Genomic DNA, 25,732 nt, shown 5'->3' with positions numbered 1-25,732 from the left:
TCTGTGGTGTTTCTCTCTGTGTTCACAAGCATTTCCTTTGGATTCTAAAGGTTTTACCCATCTCTTGAAAACATGGCATCAGGTATACTGGCTAAGAAAAATTGGTATGAATGTATGTGTAAACAATGTTTTCTTGCTTCACACCCAATATTCTCAGGAAAGGCTCTGGATCTACTGATCTACTGCAACCCTAACTGGTATAAAATGGCTACTTAAGATGAGTGGATGGATAGATGGATGGATGAATGAAAAAGTAGTTTGTTAACATTGGTGTATCTTTTTCTCACATACATTTCTTGGGATTTGAGGTTTAAATAATTCACAATACGTAGCAACCTTGTCGATTAGGCTCATACTACACAAAACCGAGTAGTTGTACAAGTAGACAGGAGTACAATTTCTCCATGTTAGTGCTGAGGTAAAGGAATACTTGGTTTCCCGCGCATTCGCTTGTCCTCGCGCACTTTCTTCACGCTGACGAAGCGGCTAGCTCACCGATGCTACCACACAACATTTAAACGGTTCTTCGCGGTTTATTCACGGTTCGACGTGTATCTACGGCAATTATCCCTAAAGAAAATACGGTATGTTATTGCTCATTTGTAGAGCATTCTACATGTAGTATTCTAATCAACCCAAACAGACCGCGCAAATGTACGGTTCCCGGATGATACTGTTTAGCTAAGCTAACTCTAGCATAGCTAGCCAATTTGCACCTTAGCTGACGTCATCTGGCGTCTCGTTTACGTGCTTATAATCAACATTGATGTTTTGTATTGTTAAATATCAAAGAATTGATTTGGTGTTTGTGTTACAGGTTATTGCATTGCATTTCATTTCATTTCATACCACACACATTACTGTTATGAGGCGAAACGAAAATCAACCAAGACCAACGGCAGGTATGATACAAGATTCATTTTATATCACCATTAGTTAGATATCTAATGGCTTTGCATATACTACCTGTTTTAAATTATGAACCGTTTTGATACGTCCACGTATTAAAAGTAGGAACATTGGTTTCCATCATTTTTACGTTATACAAGGGGATTATCCAGCGCATGCGCACATCACTTAAGCCCATAAATTCATACTCTGTATATTTTAAAACGTCACACAGATTGTTTACATTATTGTGTTAGACATGCCATTGCAAGATGTGGTGGGATAATTTGATCCCCAGTTTCACTTACAACATGAAAGTGACATTTCAAAGAGCTTTGGTTGCAAATGTGTAATGGACCACCAACATCCAAAGGAATCGGTGCTTCTTTGTGTACACATGATTTTTAACTGATCACTGGAGGTTTAGGTGTGTTAGGGTGGGCTGTTTTTAAATTTTGTTCCTGTCCACATATGAGGGAATTCTGACCAATGCTGCACGGTTCTACAGACAGTCCTGACCAGTCCAGCTTCCACAGAAAGTCCTGACCAATCCTTCCTACCTGCCAGCTTTCCCCTATATAACAACTACCCAACACATGCTTCCTCGAGATACTTGAAGGAAGCCACTCACGTCTGATGCATCACAGAGTAGTGTATCACACTTGGAGGAAAGCCCTATTTACACACTCTTTCACATTCAGAAGCTTACAGATGCCCATATACACTGTTGCGCAATCCTACCTTCTCCCATAATCTTTTTTTTTTTTGCACATTCGTGCAGTATTTTTTAAAGATTGTTTTCTATCCAAAAGATGAAGAGGAATAAATGAATGCCATAAACACTTATGTACAGAAGTATTTGACCACTGAACTTCATATCTGACCTGTGTTATTCCGGTTCCTGAATAGGCTGCATCAAATTTCTAAACAACTAATCTTTGTCCAAAATGTCCAGAATAACAGCTTATACATTTGTTGTCTTGTATTTTTAACGATTGGGTATTTATTAATCCAAATTCACCAAACCTTCACCACTTATAGACCTAGCAAGAAAGATATGAATTTTAAAGTCTTTTACTGCAGTCAAAAACATAAGCAACACATCTGAGTAAGTATAGAAAAAGAATTAAGACTAAACAAGCTAAAAGTTATTCTTAGTGGATTTGTACAGATTCACTCACATGTGTCCCTCATATTTGATGGCTTAAACAAGAAAGTGAGCTTGAGTCATAAATATTACAATTACCCATGACATGATATATTAAATATACAGTGCAAATGTACTTTAATTTCACAATACACACAGCTTTGCTTCCAGCTGTGTCCTGAGTTTTACATACTCAAGTGTCCATATTCGTACATCTGGCATCCACTAGATGGCACATCAGAGCCAATAAGTTCTTGTTCATCTGGTTTCCAAGTCAGTTTCTTATGTTCAGTGTGTTCAGTGCACACCAGACCACCAGGTTAACCAGACCAACAAGCTGTTATTCTCTTTAAAACTTTTTGTTTAATGTGATGGTTCTCATGATCTGCATGTCAATTTGAAAAACCCTCATAATACATTCAAAATTACAGATTATCTAGAAAATCCAGATGTACTTAAACAAACATGTTAGAAGGAGAGGTTTTAAAATTCACAAACTATCTGTAATAGGAAAACTCAAAAGCGATCTAGAATAGTTTGCAAATCGAGACGTTAGTTTGTTTTTTGGTTGGGGACACAGTGTCATCCTGTACTGCCAAAATTGTTTACTAAGGTAAAGACTATTGGAAACACTTGGTGGCTATCTTTTGTATACAAAGCTAAAAACAAGAGTACAGTCAGTCTTTACTCATGAACACAGCAGATGGTAAAAAAAAATCCAGTTGTATGTCCACCCACAGATTTGGTTTTTAGAGGTTGCACTTTGCAAGATGATTCATTTCCCTTTATCTTCCCAGCAGCATTAAAATTACATTGACAGCTTTCACATTACACACTTTTTTGTACAGGCTGTCTGTCTGTTCCACTGTTTAACCAAAAGAAGCGGAGCAGATTGCCACTGACGTCCAATCCCTCTGAGAGTGAAGTGTTTTCCAGATACGAGAACAGAGACATGCTGAGCTTCCCTTCAGCCATCCGTCCATCTAGTATGTTTGTGCACCACTGAACACTGTCACTGATCAAAAACTTTATTGTCTGTGTATTTAATAAATCATTTTCAAAGAAAAGTATGATCATTTACAACATCATGCTGTTTTATCAGACACTGGGAACAGTCAGCCATCAACAGACAGAGCACCTCTGACTCCTTGGAACCAGAAAGCCACCCCACCACCACAACAAAGCAAAGTGTGGCCCACTGCTTCACCTGGTCCAACAGGAAGAGGATACACACCTATACCTCACCCAGAGAAAAACACTTATGCTTGGTATATCAACTGATTTTTTCTGTTGGTTAATGATGTATTAAGTTGGACTGTGTAAGTTTTACAAGTTTTTATATACTTCCAGGTCCCAGAGAGGGCCACAGAGAACTCCAGGCAGGCAGGATTCCACGGCAATAGCCCCAGGCTTCCATCAGAGTGGATTTATCAGTGGGAGTCCTCAAATTCAGAATAAAACTTTGACTGCCAAGCAACCCATGCAGCAGCAGTCATTTAGCCGAAACATCAATCCATCCAGAGGTCCCTTCACACCTTCAGATCTCAGAGCATGCAGTCAGAGACCTGCAGCTCAGAGTCAGAGTTCCCAGTGGAAGATAAAATCTGGCGGGCTTAGAGGGGGAACATGGGTCGAGGACACATTTGGTACTTTAGGAAGCAAGCACAGTATACAGCAGCAGGTAATTACTAAACAAAACAAGATTAACACTGAGTAACATGATGTTAGCCAAGCTGATTTAAAAATAAAAGTGAAGAAATTTAACTAGTAAGTGCAAGAAATCTGATAAACCATTATTTGCTTGCTATTTATATCATACAGTTAACATAAATCTGAAAACAATATCAATTAAGCCATTTAAGGCAATCTAAACATTTATTTCTTCACTGATTATGATCTACTGGCTGACTCACTAATTGCGACACTCAATGCTCAATTTGTTTTGACATAATTTTTTTGCACAAAGTGAATATTTTTTTGATGTCTGGAATCAACTACAAAAGCTTTGGGGTTTTCATTGCCTGGAATTAGGAAATTGATTCAGGTGATTAGTTGATTACTAATTAGTAAGTAGCAGCCATGCCAGATATACTAGTACTGTTTTTCCTAATGTTGCTTTCATTGTGTTGCAAAAAAAAAATCTACATTCCTTGTAAAATATCTATTGCAAGATGTTTCAAGCATTTCTGTTATATTTTTACCATTTATAGAATTCTGTGTTCGAGGAAAAAGCACCACCCAAGAAATCACTGCGAATCATCACTGCCGTTATAGAGGGAATGAAATACTGGAGCCAGTTCAAGGACAAAGTTCCTATGATGTTTGAGATTTTTGGTAAGTAGTTCACCATATTCTCACCTGTCAATCTGGCAACTCAACATGGCAAAATGTTTTTTAATTTATAATGTTCTTATCATTTTGCCAATTTTGTTCCAGCCACTCTCGATTCAGCAGTCACAATCGGAAAATTTGGTGCAAAGAACTTCCTAATGAGGGATGGAAAAGACACAGTGCCATGTGTGTACTATGAAAACGTGAGTAGACTTTTTAAATTTACGTTAAAGCCAACAGAACACCTACATTCACTTTACTACAGGCATCTATATGATTTCATCATGCTGTAAAAGAATAGAAATCAGATGCATAATGATGAGAGTCTGAGGACCGGTTCAGGAGCCACTGTTATTATTTACATGATCACATGAATGGCTTCAATTCTGCTTTCCTTGATTGTGCCTGCGCTTTTTTAAGGACGCTTTTAAGATTTTTTTTTTCCTCTTGTTGATATTAAAACAGATATTACAACAACACTTCTGAGGTACTTCTGAGGTGTATAAATATATATACACACACATACATATACATGTATTTTTTTCTTTGCTTTATTATTTAAAGGATCAGGTGCTGCCGAGGCTGATCCGGGGTCAGGTGCATCGCTGTGTGGGGAATTACGACAGACAGAAAAATGTTTTCACCTGCGTGTCAGTGCGGGCCGCCTCCCTGTCAGAGCATAGAAATGCTCAAGAGGTTGTGAAGGCATCAGACACAGAGATGAGAAATGAGGTCCAGGCACTTTCTGAAATGTGATGTGAATGGACAGAGCAGGAAGGTTTTATAGTTTCAAAGGTGTGTTTCAATTTCACTTAAGTTTAGTTCAGAGATGATATATAAATGTACAAAACTATGGTGATAAATCAATTTTGACCATTTCAGCAGTGTCTTTTTTCCAATTTCTGTGCATTTTTAATTTCTTCTGCTATTAGTTTATTACTCAGTCAGTTCAGAACACAAAAAAGGCATTTTCTTTATTAATGAAACATTTTATTACAAAGAGAAATACACACAACAGCAAGTCTTGTTAAGGGTCTGGAGATAAACAAACACAATTATGAGGTAATATCTCAAAATAGATCTTCCAAAAGGGGATCAACCTTTGATCTTTTTTTAATTTTTTCAACCTTTTTTTTTATTATTATTTTTTATTTTTTTTTAGCATTGAACAACCATCGTACATAATTATTTACAGCCAAAACCACACAATGGAAAACTAAAATACAACTGATTTACAGAATCAGAGTTCAGACCTCACACACATAATTACAGATGAAAGGTATCACTTTACTGAAGATTATTACATTAACAGCGTCATCTGAGTGCGTTTTTGGGAACGTATGCAAGAGCATATACATCTCTTTATCCTTATTGATGCTTATTACATGTTCTGCTATTTAAAGAATACCCAACTTTTAAAGTATACACTTGCTCACAGTTTGGGAATTTGTTCAGCTTTTTTGGAGCCAGAATGCGATTGCATGCTTATCCACGTTAATAAAAGGAAAGTAGAAAGTCTTAGCTGAAACCTGAATATATTCATTTAGCAATTCTGAAAACACATTACACAAAAAGGTACCAAGAAGAAATGCAAAGTTCAGGTTGTTGAGCATCTCAGCAATTTTGTGCTGTATTGCTTATTGTGGTCTTGTTTTTGTCAATTAAATAATTCAATGAGAGTAATAGTTCACTGACTAATAACTCTTGACATAAAATGACAGTAGTGCTGTTATCTTTTAATCCCTCATTCGTTCCCATTCGTTTTTCCATTTATATGCTCATTTTGTCCTTTTTTATCCCCTTGGAAATCTATTTGTACAGCTTCGTGTGAATATGTTAGAGTTACTGTCTAGACAACTTACAACTGAAACAAATGCACAACACGGGTAGGAAAAAAAAACAACAACTAGGAAGCATTTACAAAACTACAGTTTCAGCAGAAGTAACCTGATCAAAGGTATTGAAGTCTTCTTAGTCATGTTTTAAAAAAAAAAGGCACACGTTGGTTAGGGCAGAAAAAGTTTTGTTTTGTTGTCTTTTTGTTTTTATTTAGAGGAGTATCTTTGTGTCGAAAAAAGAAATGCAACACTGATGGGACTGAGATCTCAAGCTTCACTACCTAAATAACAGTAATAAAGACATTACAATAACAGGAAGATGGTAAGTTTGACCACTGAGACAGCCGACTGCAGCGTTTTAATAACTTCAGAGTCTCGGTTGGTTTATACCTTCAGTTTAGAGAGCCAAAGTAATAGTGAGATTTTCCTGCATCAGTATCTGATTAGCGTTGTGATTCACAGCATCCCATAGGTGCTTCCTGTTGTCAAAGGGTCAGAAGATGGAGTCCCGATTTATCAATCAGATGCATGCCTTCCTGCCAGCGTGCTAAATTTGTATTAACAGCCAAGACACAGTAGTCTTGTTTACCCTAGTCTTGTTTACACTAATCACCCTCTTGTCCTTAATCTTTATTTTCATGACTTTAACTGCTTTATGCAAGGGACCTCCTTAAGACTTACAGTAAGACCATTCTTTCTGTAGAACCAATACAGTGTTGCATTTATTTTGTTTCGTTTATTTTATTTCCATGAGTATATCTTTGTAATTACATTTTTTTCTTTGCCTTTCCCCTGATCTTGTACAATCCTATTCAATTTTGTGAAAGGTCCAAGCACAAAACAGACAGGATAACTTGGCCTTTTAATACTCCTATTAAAACTGATAGGAGGAGAGGGCAAACAGAGACACACAGGTTTTCAGTGGTGACAGTGCGTTTGTTGGCTATTTTAATTAAATGGTGACGAGCCTCGTTTACTATTTTCTCAATGTTGTTTAGACTTTCACTGACTTGTCAAAATTGAGGTTCTAAAGCAAATATATAAAAAAAAACCACCAGTTTGTGTAATTTTTTTTTTTTAAGGAAAGGTTGTTCTGTTCTTCTATCCTGTTAGCCACAGTGTTGGTTGTTACTGGATAAATATATGGCAGATTTTCCAAACCCTTTCATATTTTCATCAGGATCATAAATCCATTTTATTTCCTCAAAAGTCTGATCCATTGTGAAGAAGAAAACATTTATAGCAATTGGATCCAAGAACAGAATTTTCCTACTCTGATTTGTAATTTGTCTTGGCTAGTTGAATATTATTTGATGTTGCATGAAAGATTTTTAAGTTCCTTGCTTTCCTCTTGATGTTCTGAATAATCCCTGATGTGTGGGAGAAAAGTACTCCGTGTCCTCTCGCATTCTTTGCATCCAGATGTGTATTAGGTAGAACTAGAATGTTAGATTTACCGTTCGCATAGTCTCGACTGCTGTTTTGGTCATGCCTTTCCAAAGATTTCAGTGTTGATGCATTAAATTGCATTTAATTTCATTAAAAGCTTAAGTTTGTAGTGATACAAGGAAAAAAGCAACTTGCCAGGAATTTTGCATTTCCAAAAAAAGTTTCAGAAAACAGTTTTCACCACAAGGGATGCAGATGAAAGGAAGTAGGTTATCAGATGAAGGAAGACAATGTAGCACATCACACAATGAACACAATGGCTCCTCCAGGCACATTTATTCCAAAGAGGCAACATTATCATTGCTGACCATGTAAAAGAATGTGGCGATACAGATCTTAACAGCTCAGAAAAGATACCATGAGTATAGCAGGGGGTTTATAAAAGTGTGGGTAGTGGAGTGGGCAGGAGCTGCTCTTTTGGGGCGTACTTGGCAAAAAAGGGTAAAAAGAGGGTGAGCATGACTCCCACGATGGCCAGCATGTAACCCCAGCCCATCTGGCAGTCACCAGAATTGTAGATATCTGAGTTTCCACAGAAGGACTTGACCAAACTGGAGTTTAGGCCAAAGGGATAAACCAGCAAACCGGATGCCATGATGAACACTGTAGAGAGAGAGAAGAGGGGAGGGGGGAGGGGAGGTGGGGGAGTAGTTAGTTCAGAGTTGGTCTTAATAGACAAAATGATGCTGTATTTTAACTTAATCCGACCAGTGAGATTAATTCACTTCTTTTTCATCATTCACATTTATCATCTTAATACAGTTAGATTTTACATAGACAGTGTCTCCTCTTATGCTGTCTGCAGACGGCTGTATGTTTTACTTCACTGCCCGGCTGTCAGCGCCCTGTCCCAGCTTTTTCTTATGTGCCAGTGTTGCCAAGCAAGAGCAACCCAAATCTGTGTTAACCAGTTTTGGTTTCATATAATAATTGCAGTCTATTCAAGGAAAATTACAAACGATCTGATAGAAGCTGATTTTTGAACTGTGCAGTATATTTCAGTGCATGTTTTCTTTAAAAGAATTCTTTGGTCATAGAACACATAATAGGATGTTCTCAGTAGTGGCATTATCACAAACTTTTTATTCACATCTCATTGTGAGCACTGCCATGACACTCATTCCAAAGCCACAAACAGGACGATGGCATAAAGCATGGGTCAGCTAAATGGGAAAGAAATGAAACATACTAATGGAGAGAAAACCATGATCAGAGAATCTTCATCATGTTGTCTGACGTGGAGAATATGTCAGATCAAACAGTCTACAAACAACCTTTTTGAAAGCTAGGAAATTGGGAAATATACTATAAATTATATAAACATGATCACTTCGTAATGATATTAAGTGTGTATGAGTTTTTGGAGGTGGAACACTACCGTGTTGCTTTAACGCCTTAATTTAGTGAGAGACCTGTGTGCCACTGCTTAACTACAGTGGATATGACATCTGGTCAGGTCAAAAAGGAAAATGTAAGAACCTATCCAATTTCTTGTCTCAGTTTAGTAGCACACTGCATCCCCTTGGTGGCAGTAGAGTACCTGCACTTTAACACATTGAACGTAATTTGAGTCAACAGTTTGCGGTCACAGAGTAATACACCTCCCTCAATAATATACATGGCTCCTGTCCAGTTACACTGGGGAAAATATCCAGCAGACCACCACAAAAAACACATCTGCAAGCTGAAGGACAAAATCAGATTTCATAGCCGATGGTTAGAAAGCAGAAATGTTTAACAAAGGAAGGTAAACATTTCACAAGGAGGTGTAATCCATTACAAGGCAGCCAATAGGTGGTCAGTTTTTTGGCCAAGTTTGCTTTGTCATTGATGGTTATGTTAAAGTTCAGAAGCCTCTCGCTGTCTGTCACACGTCAGAAGGCTCTTAAGCAGACTTGCCTATTGTGCACAAAGCCACAGACTAGATCCAGTTACAGCCATGAACTGTAGAAATATAGAGACAAATGACTTTGTCAGTGAATTATCTTGAGGTATTATATTGAATACATTTGTGAAGTGTCTTTGAATTCTGCACTTGGAATTGTATTACTGCATGAAGACAGTTGTACGAAAATGTTATATTTTCAAATAATTGTCACTTGAACGGTCAATTTTCATGGTCCACAGGGAAAAAAACCGAACAACATATAAATTGTTCTGTACCTTGGTGTAAAGCAACTACATAATATTTATGTACTGTTCCAAGTCCAAGGTCGGTGATGCACGAAACTGCATTATTTGTATGCAAAAAATGCACATGCGAGCATGGTCCAGAGTGCATTCATGACTAAGGTTAATTAACTTTATATAATAAGGTTTAAATCTGGCCTCGTCCCTCTCTTATAATAGAAAGACCCAGAGTTCAGCTCTCTGCAGATGGCCCAGTGTTTATCAGTAGGGGTCTGGTAGTTCAAAGACTGCCTGCTAATAGGCTTTCCTATCAAGCTGTTGTTTAGCAAAAGCAAAAGACTTCTTTATGCGCCTTTCTCCCCAAACAAGACCGCCTATATTCAGGAACTAGGTTTGGCTGCATACCAGCAAAGTCTTTTCAGAACTTCAGGGATGTGCTGAGGGAATTAATGTAGACTGTTTAGCTAAATATATGAGTGTAAGGGATTCAGCTCAAAAATTTCAGAAGTTCAGTCCAGTTTTCAGAAGTTCAAGTAGTCTGGATCAGATAAAGAAGTGCACACAGCGCAAGTGTATGTCTGTGTCTGTGAACAATCTCAAACATGGCATACAGCTTTGTGACTCAAGTTCTTCATTTTATCCAACATGTCCAGAGACCGGTTTGCAGAAGAGTCCCACTGTGCAGCAGTAATACTCCACTTAATCATGACTGCCTTTGGAACAGCACCGAGTGGCTTACAGTCTTAGAGCTTAAAGTAGTCCAAATCAATTCTATTCAACCTTAAAAGTAGAGTATTTCTGGATGGAAAGAAAGCTAATTTGGCAAATATTAGATTTAGAGTCAGATAGGTAGGATTTGGTAGACATGCTATCTATCGAGGGTGACAAAAACTGGCAATAATATGAATCTACGGTCTGGCCTAGTTGGAAATGAGCCGCAGCTTCAATTCATTCATTCATTCATCTTCTACCGCTTATCCGAACTACCTCGGGTCACGGGGAGCCTGTGCCTATCTCGGGCGTCATTGGGCATCAAGGCAGGATACACCCTGGACGGAGTGCCAGCCCATCGCAGGGCACACACACACTCTCATTCACTCGCGCACTCACACACTAGGGACAATTTTTCCAGAGATGCCAATCAACCTACCATGCATGTCTTTGGACCGGAGGAGGAAACCGGAGTACCCGGAGGAAACCCCCGAGGCACGAGGAGAACATGCAAACTCCACACACACAAGGTGGAGGCGGGAATCGAACCCCGACCCTGGAGGTGTGAGGCAAACGTGCTAACCACTAAGCCACCGTGCCCCCCCCCGCAGCTTCAATATTATATAATAATTTTTACTTACAGCTGTTGCGGTTCCACGAAAGTGGAAAAAAAAAAAATCCATTTTTGTGAATTTTCATTACTCATGTCACCTTGCTAACTTTGTTAAGGAGCCAGCTGTTAAGCATACCCACTAGATACTGCGTATAACCCTGTAATTGAAAGGAAATTGACCAGAAATATCAAGATTGCCTAACAAAATACACTAGGCTTCCAGCCGAAGTTGACTATGTTCCAAATCTGCTCCACTTATATCCACCTTTCCTTTTGCCGCCACCTGCTTCTCGAGTGGTGTAGTCGATACACGAGTTCTAGTCAGGAGGCGGAGTTGCCGAAGACATAATAAAAACCTGACTCGGTATGTGAATGGACGAATAAGATCCTTGACCCTGGTGCAAACAATTGCCCTTACAAAGTGGTTTAGTTGTAAACGTGATTTTTCAGAGAGATTGTTTGCGTTAAATTCTATGTTAAGTTTCATGTGACTTCTGTCACTAAACACTTTAATACTGAGCAGCAAAAGCTCATTTCTTGCATGGGAGGGTTGGTTAATCGAACATGCATAAGCCTACGGTGGCAGTTTGTGACGAGGCACAAACGATACGATGATGGGATTCACTGGATGGTGTAATAACGTCGCAGACCTTCCTGTGTGACACAGCTCATTACGGTTTAACCAGGCGATGATCAATCTTCCAGCGAGTTCAAACCGATCAGTTTCCTATTGCGTTTCATTAAGCCATCGTTTAGCCTTACGAGATTTCAGTCACAACGAAATAATAGAAACGAAAATAAAATAGGACAGTGTTTGTTTAGTGCATTAAGAAAGAGCAGTAAACACTGCATTTTTTTGTTAGTCAGTCATGCTGTGTTGTCAAGTGGCTGTTTGTGTTTCAGTTCGACTGTTTACTTTGGAGACAAATTCCATTAAGTCTGATGTCTCCATTTTGTTAACTGCAACTTTCCAAACCGATCCACAGGTTTGATGGTTATTTCTGCTCCGCTTCCCACAGATTTATGCTGTAGAATACTGATGGAAGGAAAATAATCCCTAAAAGATGGTAGAAACAGTACTACGGACATACGGGGAATTTATTTCCTATGAGACATCAACAGCACTAAAAAAGACACTTGAGTGGAGGTAGAGTACTAACAGAATGGCGTATTGCTTATGGAAATGCAGTTAAAATGCGATTACAGTACATATAAAGGGTTGTACCCACAATAGCCGCAAGGCAGTAAAGCACACGGATAGCTCGCTATTACACGACACCTCCAAGCTCTTCGTTCCGTCATGCATGGTGGTACTTGGAGCAGTACATATGGCTAAGAGGGGGCGTTTCAGATGCTTATTGCCCAGCTGTAGCAATGGGAGGAACACGGTAACAGTAGGCTAGATGACACAGTGATGACAAGAACGAGACATGAGTGTACATGTTTTTGGATAGAAAAATACTGGACATTTGTTGGATATTTTTCTAAGCATTAAAGCTTGGATTTCATTACTGTTTTTTAACCCACAATCCTCAACCTTTTAAAGTATTGCTGCTGCTATATAAACACTTCAGCCATGCGTTATGAGTCACAGGTTAAGAAATCACTCATCACACTCACACGTACCATACAAATCAATATTCCAGAGGACAAACAGTAGTCTAACAGCTTGTCCTTGCACTCTCGTCGAGTTTTGCATCTCTAGCACGGTTGTCTGATTAAATATTTCACAGGCTTAGCGAGCAAGAGGGTAATGAGGTTTAATTAGCAGGCAGGAACCCGTCTGCCCCTTCCGCTACAGCTTCTGTTGGAGCCTCAGATCTCACCAAAGCACTGACTTTTCATACTTCCCCAGACTTAATAAAGTTTTCAACGCTGTTTATATTAGTTATTGGTTCGATAACCCGATAACCCCGTTTGAGTGTTTTAGTATCTTCCTACAACTTAATCTAAAATTCTTTAACAAACACTGATGTGGCAGTGCGAGTATTCAATGGCTTGGAAGACTTTTTTTTTTTCCTTCTCTTTTTCATATAAGTAGATTCTATTTATATCTTCATCAACACTAGCGTGCGTATAACCATCTGTGGTTACGTCAATACCATAACAACATTGAATTCTCAAATCTGATTGGTTAAAAGGTGTTGATTATTTTCTATACCAGCAGCCCTTACAGCTTTAATTGAAATCACAGGTTTATATTACATAATTCTTTCTAAAGTAACAACTTACCCAAGGACTTCTTTCCTTTCCGGAAAGGTTTTAATTTCATATAATTTAATTAAGAATTTTTGCCAACAAAAAAAAGCTGTTTAGCACCATTTAAAAATGATAAAACAACAGCCTGCTATTTTATTTAGCTAACATATGGAGCACATACTAAGCAGATTGTTAATGAATTTATAAAATTCAACATGTAAACATGCAGCATGTTCTATTCAATAGTGAAATACACATCAGAGTTTAGTTTTGCTAACAGGAAGGCGGAATTCTTTATCGGGAATGACTATTATCACGTGGGATTCTGTTATGTATCATATGATATGATATACATTCAAATAAAACATTGTTCTTTAGTATGAGTATTAGTGTTTAATATAAGCTATTGAAATGCTTCCTATGTAGATTTCATGCCTGGGAAACCTGAACAGAACTGCAGGGACAGACCTAGAGAGTAATTCTATAACTTTCCCTGAGGTGTGAAGAGCAGCTATTGGGAAGCTGATATTCTACTGCTGCAGTGTGCGTGAAGTGTGTAATGACGTGGCGTCGAAGCATGAAAGTGAAGCACGCCGCTTATCGCCATCTTAACAAGCACATGCTAAATTCGTGTACAAACACACTTGGCAAGAGTTCAGGTGGAATTCCCAGCCTGATTATGAGGGCTTGTACGGTAAACAACTAGCGGCTTTATATGTGGGTGTCTGGCTGCGTGTGTGTGTGTCTCGGTCATTCAGAGATGGCACAGTAACAGGGATTCTCCTAATCAGACTGTATTTGGCCAGCTCGAACCAGCTTGTAACCAGCTGTGAGTTGTTTGCAAAACTACATTACCCACGTTTCCCAGGGTAGTTGCACGACGACCTGATTTAGAGATCTGTCGAGGAACCATTGGCAGTCAGGCTAACTATTCCCTAATGAAGTTGGAGTTGATTAGACTGCAGCTGATCAAGTCCAAGAATGTTTCTCTCCAGATAATGACTTCATTAGCTCAGTTCTTCTGTGCTACATCTCCGTTGGTTAAGATTATATACCTTGCGACTCTGCTGAAATTGGATTAAAACCCAATATATGTTAGCATTGGACAGAGACAACGGATTGGGAAGAAAGGCAGAGACAGTGATGATACCTGACTGGCTTGTTATAACATGCCCAAATCAGTCAGAGATCGCTGTCTGGGTGATTACAGTCTCTGATGTCCTTTAGACGTTACTCATAATTCTCAGGGAGGCACGCATGCTGGCCTGCATGCTAACACACTCACACACGTACACACACATACACACACACACACACACACACACACACCTAGATGAGAGGGAACTCAAGGGAGTGGTCTAGAGTGAAGAAGCAGCCATTTGAATAGGAGGACAAATGTTGTGTCGCTTATCTCATGTGACCCACATGCCTCCTCTGAAACCTGCAGATCTGCTTTACATACACACACACACACACACACACACACACACACTTGAAATGCCAGCAAAAAAAGTTAAGAATACAGAATATGAATACCAATTCACGGCTTTGTAATGACTCCAATCCTTTCACTTTGTTGTCCTTAAGCCATCACCAGTTTTTCAGGCCAATCTCTGAATGGTGGATGTGCACGTGTGGTACTTTCACCAGTTCCTTTATTCATTGACTCAGGGCTCAGATATGTTTCTAAGCAGCTGTACAGTGTATGACCAGGCTTAAAAACCAAGTCAAAACTCTACTTAAAATTGATCGTGTTGCTTTGTTTCTTGTGTTCCTTGTGTTTAGTCGTAGCTCGCGTTGCCTTGGTAAGTTGACGGAAGCTCTGTCTATGGCACTTCTCTCACTGTCAGTCCCTTTAACAGCTCTGGATGTGTCCAATACGTGTACATTCATACAACATACTACACGTCAGCAAACTTTACAACAAGCAAAATCGATCAAACTGACCAAAAGAGCAGTTCCTGGCAACATTAATGCAACGAGATACAAAAGCTGCCAGATACACAGCACAGAGGCCAACATGGAGAAAATAAAATAATGCAATATCTATAAAAGTCTAATAAATCTTTATTTGTGGGCAGAGCCCTCGTTTGTTTTGTGGCAGCAGAGCATTTTTTTGTCAGTGATGAAACGTGTTGACGTACGACATATGCTGAGGGGCATCCAGAAATATTGTTTAATTACAGCCTCGCCCATGCAGTCGTACATCAAAACGGAGGCTTTGTCGCCGGCTAAGCACACTGTTTTTCTCTATTCCTGTTCATTTGCCCCTCGTTCCCTATCCACTTGATTGGCGAACAGATGCTTGGTGTGCTGAAATGACAAGTGTCTTGGAGGGAATATGCAAATGTGCTGTTTGAGGCCTGAACAACAACAACAACAACAACACAGCTAAAATGGTCAGGTTTATAAAAGAGGGGTCTTTAATGAATTTAGTAGAAATCAAGAGCTGTAATGTTCACAGAAATCTACATTTTTGACTTGCATAATGATACGACACAGTTTGACTTTGTGACTAACCCACATGTTTAACTGTAGCTTTATCTTTCTGTCTGTGTATGTGTGTGTGTGTGTGTGTGGTGTGTGTGTAGTTGTGGCTTCCTTGTCATCCGACGATCGTACGTCCGGTCAAATTTGGCAGCGATTACAATTTTTGCTAATTTTTTTTTTAGCCTCCTTGTGGGCTTTATATAACATCGACAATGAAACGATGTGGCTGTAGGAGGAAAATAAGTCTTTACAGATGTGTACCCTTATTGTTTTTACCCTTTCCTCTGAGATACTGTCTAGGCTGCATCCGTCTAATGGAAGTTGAAGCTATGCTGTTTCTCACATATTGCTATTCATTGGCAGGGACCGAGGAGGTATTTCCATTTTTCTATTTCCTTAGAGGACAGCAAGCTGACCAGCTCTCTCTCTCTCTCTCTTTCTCTTTCTCTCTCTCTCTCTCTCTCTCGCTCGCTCTCTCTGACACACACACACTCTCTCTCTCTCTTTGACAGTTCTTTGACACATAAAATAGTTTCTTCCACCATATGGACAAGCCAGAAGTGAGTATGAGCTTGCATGTGACATACGATAAACATCAGCTGGTAAACATAAACCAAGGCTCGGCCTCGAGCGTTCAAATTCATAAATAAGCCGTTATGTCCCAACTACTGACGCGCTGTTCTGATTTCTAGATTATTTTCCCCAGACACTGTGTGCCCATGTCAGCCTTCCACACCCTGAGTAAGTTTGTACTGTAAGAGGAAGAAGCGGCCTGACATTCTGTGTGTGAATTAATTACGTCTCATAGCCATTAGCCACGGGATGTTGACAGGAAATGAGCAAATGCAAACAGTTTCCAGAGTGGACTGAGACACCAACGACCCATGAGCTGAAATTATAGAGCTATGTACATGTCTGTGAGACAGAGCGTAATTAGGAACACACCCCACTAATGGGTTTCACATCATGCTAATCAGCCATATCACACACACACACACACACACACACACACAGAGTTCCCACAGTGCTATTCAGGTCAGTCCATATATTACGTGGCATTTATACTCTGTTCAGATTAAAAGGCACTCTGCTTATATTTCATGGTTAAATAGATATTAATCTTCTGAACAATAACAGCGAATGAATGTAGTCCGCCTCGGTGCTACAAACAAGTGCTTTTTTATTTATTCACACAATAAATGTCTGGCTCTAGTCTAGATAGGATCCGTGAAAAGCTCAGCGTCATTGCCAAATGGACATCAATTGGGTTTGTAATCAGAAACGGACTCGTAGACTGTCCGCCATGCTCCCGTAGTATCACATCAGCGTCATCAAAACAGAGAAGCACTTATACACCGTGTAGAAACAGCAGTAACGTTTTACAACTTAATCAGCATAGAGGACAGAACGAGTCTGCAGCATTATTCAGGCGAGAAGAAGTATAAAGCTTGGATTGAAACGTTAGCTGATGTGGAGGATGCTACGAATTAAAGTGAGGACAATTTTCCTATTAAAAACATCTTAAGAATTTGTCAGTAATGTTCTCACTCACTCATTCATTTTCTACCGCTTATCCGAACTACCTCGGGTCACGGGGAGCCTGTGCCTATCTCAGGCGTCATTGGGCATCAAGGTAGGATACACCCTGGACGGAGTGCCAACCCATCGCAGGGCACACACACAATTTTCCAGAGATGCCAATCAACCTACCATGCATGTCTTTGGACCGGGGGAGGAAACCGGAGTACCCGGAGGAAACCCCCGAGGCACGGGGAGAACATGCAAACTCCACACACACAAGGCGGAGGCGGGAATCGAACCCCCAACCCTGGAGGTGTGAGGCGAACGTGCTAACAGAAATAGAACCGAAATATTGCTTGAAACGTAGAAGGCGGCAGGGTGTCTTTGTGTAGAGTTGGAATGAATCGTATTAGTGATAGACAAATAAATAATAGCGTTTGTGTTATTATACATGCAGAATTGAAGTGTAGTTATATTGAGTTATAGCATAGTACAACGCACCGGGCAGGATGGTCCAAACACGGGATATCAGCAACCAGAAGTGGGGTTTTTTTTTTTTTTTTTTTTTTTACTAATCCGTTTACACCTGACATATATACGCAAACACACAAATCCCCTGTGTAGGCAAGCAGAAAGAAAGAGAAAAGAAAAATAGCATTGTGCTTGCGGGTGTCGGATTAAAAAAAAGTCTAGTGATGCGCGCACAAAAGCTCGCAAGAGTTTTCTGAAGCAAGCGAATGCGTAAAAGTAGCTTTAAGGCATGATTTATAGAGCTTCAATAAACTATTTGTATGCATTAGCTCGGGTTAAATGATCGCACGCTTATGCGAATATGACAGAAGACGTACTACTGTTAACCGGCTTTAGGGTTCACTCGAGCACCCCGCATTAATCTCCGTGTCACCGGCAATCGATCACCTTAATTGCGTGCATTTCCACGTGGCCGTTCATGTTCTAATGCCGCTAATTCATTTAGATGTCAAAGGAAGCGCTCGTCCTTGGTAGAGTAATAATCTAAACAAGGGGAATGCTGCCGGTGTTGCACCGAGCTTGAGGTTAAGTCGGCATAACAGCTGTCTCAGCAGTTTACTGTATGGAGCGTGGACCTGTTAACAGAACATCGACTTTATAACGAAGAGCCTAGTGTGTGTGTTTGTGTGTGGTTTTGTGTGTGTGTGTGTGTTGCACAAGTAACAGCACTGTGAGGGAATTCATTTGCATCACCAGTCATAAAGCCATATGATAAACACTTGTTTTAAGTGTGTGTGTGTGTGTGTATGTGTGTGTGTGTGTGTGTGTGTGTGTGTGTGTTTTTTCCAGCTCCCTATTGGCTAATCTCAAGAGGATATAGTCTCTGTCAGCAAGACAGAGTAGTCACACCTGAGCACGGTAACCAGGACTGAGCTAGCATTCATCAGTCCGGAAGTCTGTGTGTCTGTGTGTCTGTGTGTGTGTGTGTGTGTGTGTGTGTGTGTATGTTTGTTTATTCCACCTAATCTAAACTCACTCTGCTTACCCAACAGTGTATGTGTCACAGTCTGTGATGATATATTCTATATCTGCTTGCTGTGTTGCTATATATACACGAAGCAGGTGGGACACGTGTGTTTGCATGAATGCGTGTGTGTGTGTGTTTGTTTGTGTGTGATGCCTGGAGTAATGAATTTCTGCAAGCTTCCAGCAGTGCTTCAGTAATGAAGGCCAGCAGTAGCAGAAGAAATGGCCTTGAAATAAATGAAGCGTTCATATGGTATGAATGAGTCTTGATGGGGTGTGTGTGTGTGTGTGTGTGTGTGTGTGTGTGTGTGTGTGTGTGTGTGTGTGTGTGTGTGTGTGTGTGTGTGTGTGTGTTGGGTCGGGTGGATAGCTCCTTATTTATGTCAGGTCACTTATTGCCTGAACTCTACACACAACACCTGAGAAAATAAGTTCATAAGACACCGTAGACACAGACATGAATAGACAAAACCGTGTGTGTGTGTGTGTGTGTGTGCGCGCGTGCGCCTTCGCTTTCAGCTTTACTCACTCAGTGTTGTCAGAAAACAGTAAAAAAGAAAAAAGTTTCAGCCTTTGATGTACCACATCAGTCGCGTCTGTGTGTGGATGTAAGTGAACATGTTGGTATGTTTTTCAGAGGGCACCAGTGTGTGTATTGTGACTCTCTCAGAGATCAATCATTATCAGAGAACTGGTGACCTCCAGTGATGTGAGCGACAGCAGACGCATCCAGCGACACGACAAAGTTAAGACAAGTTGCACTTTTTGGAGTGATATGGTGCAGAGAAGACAAAGAGCATGGCAGAGATCTCACGCAGCTACTCCTTCATCTGATATGATATGGTCCATATATCCGCTGCTCATAACTCATGAATATGCAAACTAATATGCAAACACGATCCCACCTACCCAATCATTACTTTGTAATAACTAGTGGGTTTTATTATTTTATTATAAAATAATATTAACAGAGTTTTATTAACAGAGCAGAGCTGAGTAAGTTTTCCCAGTGAGCAGAGCAGAAGGTGTGTGACGGCTGAGCTGTGACACAACGGGCTGTTTGTAATATTATAATCATATGTTAAGACGTTCACCGCTAATAAAGAGTATTTAAACCCACGTGACGGCAGAGCACTATTCACGGCATCTGTATGCGATCGCTGTCGTTTGTCTCTCTCTTCCTGTGTCTCTCTCTCAGTCTCTGAGTCTCTCTCTCTCATACTCTATTTGTTTCTCTCTTCCTTTGTTTCACGCTCTCGTTCTCTCTTTGTCTCTCTCCCTGTGTCTCTCTCATGCTCAGTCTGTCTCACTCTCATTTTCTCTTTGTCTCTCTCCCTGTGTCTCTCTCATGCTCAGTCTCTGTTTCTCACTCTCATTCTCTCTTTGTCTCTCTCTTCCTGTGTCTCTCTCATGCTCAGTCTCTGTTTCTCACTCTCATTCTCTCTTTGTCTCTCTCTTCCTGTGTCTCTCTCATGCTTAGTCTGTCTCACTCTTGTTCTCTCTTTGTCTCTCTCTTCCTGTGTCTCTCTCATGCTCAGTCTGTCTCACTCTCATTCTCTCTTTGTCTCTCTCTTCCTGTGTCTCTCTCAGTCTCTGAGTCTCTCTCTCTCATACTCTATTTGTTTCTCTCTTCCTTTGTTTTACGCTCAGTCTGTCTCACTCTCGTTCTCTCTTTGTCTCTCTCCCTGTGTCTCTCTCATGCTCAGTCTGTCTCACTCTCATTTTCTCTTTGTCTTTCTCCCTGTGTCTCTCTCATGCTCAGTCTCTGTTTCTCACTCTCATTCTCTCTTTGTCTCTCTTTTCCTGTGTCTCTCTCATGCTTAGTCTGTCTCACTCTTGTTCTCTCTTTGTCTCTCTCTTCCTGTGTCTCTCTCTCATGCTCAGTCTGGCTCACTCTCATTCTCTCTTTGTCTCTCTCTTCCTGTGTCTCTCTCAGTCTCTGAGTCTCTCTCTCTCATACTCTATTTGTTTCTCTCTTCCTTTGTTTCACGCTGAGTCTGTCTCACTCTCGTTCTCTCTTTGTCTCTCTCTTCCTGTGTCTCTCTCATGCTCAGTCTGTCTCACTCTCATTTTCTCTTTGTCTCTCTCCCTGTGTCTCTCTCATGCTCAGTCTCTGTTTCTCACTCTCATTCTCTCTTTGTCTCTCTCTTCCTGTGTCTCTCTCATGCTTAGTCTGTCTCACTCTTGTTCTCTCTTTGTCTCTCTCTTCCTGTGTCTCTCTCTCATGCTCAGTCTGGCTCACTCTCATTCTCTCTTTGTCTCTCTCTTCCTGTCTCTCACGTTAAGTCTCTGTGTCTCACTCTCATTCTCTCTTTGTCTCTCTTCCTGTGTCTCACGTTAAGTCTCTATGTCTCACTCTCATTCTCTCTTAGTCTCTCACTTTCTGTCTCTCTCTCACTCTCAGTCTGTCTCACTCTTGTTCTCTCTCTGTCTCTTCCTGTGTCTCTCTCATGCTAAGTCTCTGTGTCTCACTCTCGTTCTCTTTTTGTATAACAAACAGCAATAAAAACTAGTAAGTATTTCCATATTGCATAGTGTATATTCAGGGTGTGTTTCTCTCTCTCTCTCTCTGTCTCTCTCTCTCTGTTTGCCTCTTTCTTTTCTGTGTGTCTCTCAGATTCTGTGTCTCAATTTCTTCCTCACTGTCTCTTTGTTGCACTCTCTTGGTTTCTCTCTTGTATTCTCTCTGTGTCTCTTGCTGTCTCTGTGTTTCTGTCTCTCTCTCTCTCTCTCTCATAGTGTCATATTTGTGGTTAATGGCAGCTCTTAAAGGCTGCCCTCACTAATGGGATCCCATGAGGGACTCCCCACACACAAACACACACAAACACACACACACACACACAAATACACACAAGAAATGAAATATGCCACCCTCTGATACACTCACACACACCTGCCTCCCTCTGTCTCTCTGTGTGTCTCTGGCGATGAATTCTCTGATGTGTAGTCAAGCACATGGCTGCCTGTGATGCTGTTTAAACATTAAAGACTCTGCATGCAAGTGTGTGTGTGTGTGTGTGTGTGTGTGTGAAAGACAAAAACAACAAAGAGCTTCATATCAGTGCAGATTCTTGAATCTTGTGAAAGAGACTTGCTGATCTATATTATGTGTTGGTGTGTGTGTGTGTGTGTGTGTGTGAGAGAGTGTGAAACACACTGATATATAAAGCCCATCTCACTCATACCCCTGATGTTCATTAAAGCAGAAGCTCTGAAAGGAAACCAGTATCGGATCAGTATCAGGTATCGGACGATCCCCAGTGCTCTGTTATCTGATATCTGATGGCACACTGACAATTAAAGTGGGATTGGTCTCCAAACACACACACACACCCCAATCTGAGTTTCAGCTTTTCATGTTGCCATGCTACTGCTTGTGTAATTACAATACTAGTGCAGAGGGAGAGAGACATTCATCATTGTTTCAAGTGTGTGTGCGTGATGTGTTAAGTGGGGTGTAATTTGCTGTCCATTGCATCCAGTGTTGATGGTGGGAAGAGGAAAAGAAGAGCCTTTTCGTCATCACAAAAACGGCAAAAGGGATGATTGGTGTAGAGATAGAGGTCACTGAGTGGAGACACACACACACACACACACACACACACGAGCACACAGATAGCACATCGCTTACAGCCTCCATTCTATGACTACACTCCAGGCCATGTGTCAAGCTAAGCTACAGGAGCTTGGGATGCATGTTGTTTCATTTCATAGTGTGTCCTTTGATTATTTGTGTGTGTATGTGTGTATGTGTGTGTGTGTGTTGGGGGGGGGGGGGGTTAAAGGCAGTTGCTCTATGGCTTTGCGAGTTCAATCTCTGAGAACGGATGCTATTATGAGCTATCAAGTCAGGGCAGCATCACAGGTCTAATGGTGCTGTTATCTTCCAACCAGGTGTGTGTGTGTGTGTGTGTGTGTGTGTGCGCACGCCCTGAAGTGCTCTTTTATGAGAGTCACTGCTGCAGAAATTACAGCACTCATAGCTGAAAATTACAGAACGCTTACAGTGTCCCTCCAGTGTACCCACATATTTACAGAGTTTATGATACAAACAGGAACTGAGCGCTTTAAACTACTGTTTTCATAATTTAGGCGTTTAGGGGGAGCGTGTGAGAAAACATCATCCAAAAGGAATTAAAAAAACAAACAAAACAAAAACACAAAGCTTTACAGCTCTGAAACTGTCTGAGGTGAAATGTTCATCATCATTATCTAAGTCAATAAGCTAATAACAAAGCACTGACACTGGAGACTCCTTCATCAAACATTCATTAAACATCTTTCAGAAAGCTTCACAACATCAGCTGTGGATCAAACATTGTAAAGGACATTTTGATTTTCTTTGCTTTTACAAAAAAAAAAAAAAAGTAGGGTTTCTTCTAGTAATTTAGCTTCATTAAAAGCTTACTTGCCAGGTTGAATGAAATGATGTCAACTTACTAAGCTAGCTACAGCTTCTCGGTTCTGATTGACGATTATGTTCCCATCATAGCGCTCTGTCATGTTCTGTTTCGTCCACAATCCTGATTTTATTTTAGTAACCTCTACGACTCCTCAGTTCACTGTTTAGCATCTTCACAGCAAGCAACACACTCAGCAGCCCCTCAGTGGAGCAGTTATTCTGAGGTGTTTGACAGACAGGAGTGTAATAGGTGTGCTGCTAGGAGCTGGTAGGGATAACAGGAGAATCCATCCTGACTCAGGTCAGTGTGCTTGCGGCTGTGGCGGCTTCTAACGTGATGCTTTATATGTAGAATGCTGTCAATAATGGAAATATCAGTCAATGCTTTGACTGTAGAACCAATATCAAAATAGATAGATAGATACTTTGTTGATCAGAGCCGGAAGTGAGGACTCAGCTGCCAGGCTGTAAACATTTGATACTCCAATGTAAATATGGACCTAAATTTCCTTTGTTCTTAGCCTCATGTGAATGGTGAAGGGAATGAAAGCAACTCAATCTTTATAAATGCGCTCTCTCTCTCTCTCTCTCTCTCTCTCTCTCTCTCTCTCTCTCTCTCTCTCTCTCTCGAACATCCTCTCACTCTCTCTAACTCTCTTTGAGGCTCTTGGTCTCTCACTCGGTCACATGCTCACTCTCTATCTCTATCTGTCTTGCTGTCCATGTCTTCCTCTTTGACTTTCTTTTTCCCTATTATACGGTCTCTCTCTCTCTCTCTCTCTCTCTCTCTCTCTCTCTCTCTCTCGCTCTCGCCCAATTCCTCTTTTTTTATCGATGTGTATGTGTTTCTTTTTGGTTCTGTCTCTCTGACTCTCTGTCTCTTTCATTCTGTATATTATAATCTGTGTCTGTCTGTCTGTGTCTCTTTTATGCTCTTTGTTAGACTTCAGAATCTAAGATTCTTTCTGTCACTGTCTCTCTGTCTGTACACACACACACACACACACACACACACACACACATAAAAGGTGTGAATGTTCTCTTAACCTGCTGCTAATCTGAAATCCATACAGCTGGGGTTTTAAATAAATGCTTCATTTCCTGTGGGAGATTAACCAGTGCTCTCAGGTCATCTGAAGGGATATGTTCTGCAGACACACACACACACACACACACACACACACACACACACACACACACTGACACTCGTACATATTCTCAGGCCTTACACTTTAATTATAACACATTGAAGATGAGTTAAACAGTGTGTGAGGGCGTCCATGTAGTACACGACCCACACTAGTCTGTGTACCAAGGTCATTGCTGAAATGAGTGTGTGTGTGTGTGTGTGTGTGTGTGTGTTGCTTTGATTAAAATCCTTTATATATATTGTATGGGATGCTGGGTAAGGGGACTGAACATCACACTGATCTATTATCTGCTGTCAAACTAAACATCGTTCAAACCCACACATCAAACCCTGCTTATCACACAAGCCTGTGTTTGCAGTACTGTTGAGTCAACAGTGTGTGTGTGTGTTTAAGCAAGAGATTAAGGCTTTGCTATGCGTATTCTAATTGTGATATGTTTATTTTCCCTGTTTTGAGAAACATTTCCACATTACCATGCAAGGTAAGCTCATTAGCGAAACTCCGAACCATTAATAAACGCAACTCCTTTAAGAATCCCAGCAGAAATCATTTCTCTTGCTAATACGCTTTCATTCCCTTTATTAACAAAGAACAATGTTGGCCTACACGAGCACGAGCCAATGACATTAACATCTATAATTACCACCATCTGGCTAAAACATTAGAGCTGAACCACCTTCTTAAAACCTACAGTCGTATATAATTCTGCAATAATGTAATATTCTGTATTTAGATGAGATTATACAATTCTGTCTCAACATCATTTTAAGCCACAGTGCCTCAGTTCTAGCCTCATTATTCATGAATTAGTCTGAGTTAATATACATTTATTCAGTATATTCACTGTATTTCGTGTACAAGCTATTAATCAAACAAATATGGACAGTCATTTAAGAAAAAGATCTGAAGTTATACAGTAACTGTGTCCTTGTCAGGATGCAGATTGTATAATAGCTTCACGATGGATAGACAGACGGAATTGTCAATAGTTATATTTATTTTATTTTGATCCTGGTATTTTGGTGGTGTGTTCTAATACTTTTAATAAGTGATTTGCAACCTTGAAAAGTATAAAATATATATTTATATACATCTTTATCACGCTTCGTCACCGTTCCGCAATTTCCCATTTACCCCATCAGTCGATTGTGACATGTTTCACATGTTTTCAGCTATGAGAATAAACCAGCTAAGTGTGGAATAAACCATAACGGCGTGTTCGGTTGTAAGAAACTTGACTATCGACCAATCAAATCTAATTTATCTTTCTCATTGGGTAACATCCCCCTCACTGAAAACTTCACCATATCAGCAAATACATACATTTAAACCTATTTGTGTCAAATCCCCTTATACTGTATG

At 40.3% G+C, this 25,732-nt stretch overlaps 2 protein-coding genes across 3 annotated transcripts in view; one reads left to right on the top strand and one right to left on the bottom strand.

Annotated features, from left to right (window-relative positions):
• Window positions 1-457: 457 nt before the first annotated feature.
• On the top strand, window positions 458-18,703 carry LOC132841242 (spermatogenesis-associated protein 22). Of its 2 annotated transcripts, XM_060863511.1 has the most exons (9): window positions 458-584; window positions 818-902; window positions 2,884-3,021; window positions 3,138-3,303; window positions 3,386-3,716; window positions 4,246-4,369; window positions 4,472-4,569; window positions 4,931-5,161; window positions 18,638-18,703. In XM_060863511.1, the coding sequence occupies exons 2-8, from the start codon at window positions 866-868 to the stop codon at window positions 5,120-5,122; spliced, it is 1,086 nt and encodes a 361-aa protein (XP_060719494.1). In that variant the 5' UTR covers window positions 458-584; window positions 818-865; the 3' UTR covers window positions 5,123-5,161; window positions 18,638-18,703. The 2 variants fall into 2 exon arrangements, with proteins under 2 accessions (XP_060719494.1, XP_060719493.1); XM_060863510.1 differs by lacking the exons at window positions 458-584; window positions 18,638-18,703 and adding an exon at window positions 6,667-6,766 and having other exon boundaries at window positions 699-902.
• Window positions 5,315-25,732, bottom strand: part of LOC132841243 (LHFPL tetraspan subfamily member 7 protein) — a 115,354-nt gene continuing 94,936 nt past the window's right edge. The window contains exon 3 of the mRNA XM_060863512.1: window positions 5,315-8,256. Coding sequence (XP_060719495.1) covers window positions 8,030-8,256 — 227 coding nt within the window. The 3' untranslated portion in view covers window positions 5,315-8,029. The remainder of the gene's footprint in view (window positions 8,257-25,732) is intronic.

Source organism: Tachysurus vachellii, chromosome 26 (assembly GCF_030014155.1).
Source record: "Tachysurus vachellii isolate PV-2020 chromosome 26, HZAU_Pvac_v1, whole genome shotgun sequence".
Lineage (NCBI taxonomy): Eukaryota > Metazoa > Chordata > Actinopteri > Siluriformes > Bagridae > Tachysurus > Tachysurus vachellii.
The sequence above is the reverse complement of the archived record's forward strand: the minus strand, read 5'-3'. Positions and strand labels throughout refer to the sequence as shown.

Excerpts from the sequence above, each read along its gene's own strand:
- LOC132841242 (XM_060863510.1), top strand. The coding sequence starts at position 767 with ATGTTTTGTATTGTTAAATATCAAAGAATTGATTTGGTGTTTGTGTTA. Across the intron at positions 903-2,883 it reads TCAACCAAGACCAACGGCAG|GCTGTCTGTCTGTTCCACTG; the intron begins GTATGATACAAG and ends TTTTTTGTACAG. Across the intron at positions 3,022-3,137 it reads TTCAGCCATCCGTCCATCTA|ACACTGGGAACAGTCAGCCA; the intron begins GTATGTTTGTGC and ends CTGTTTTATCAG.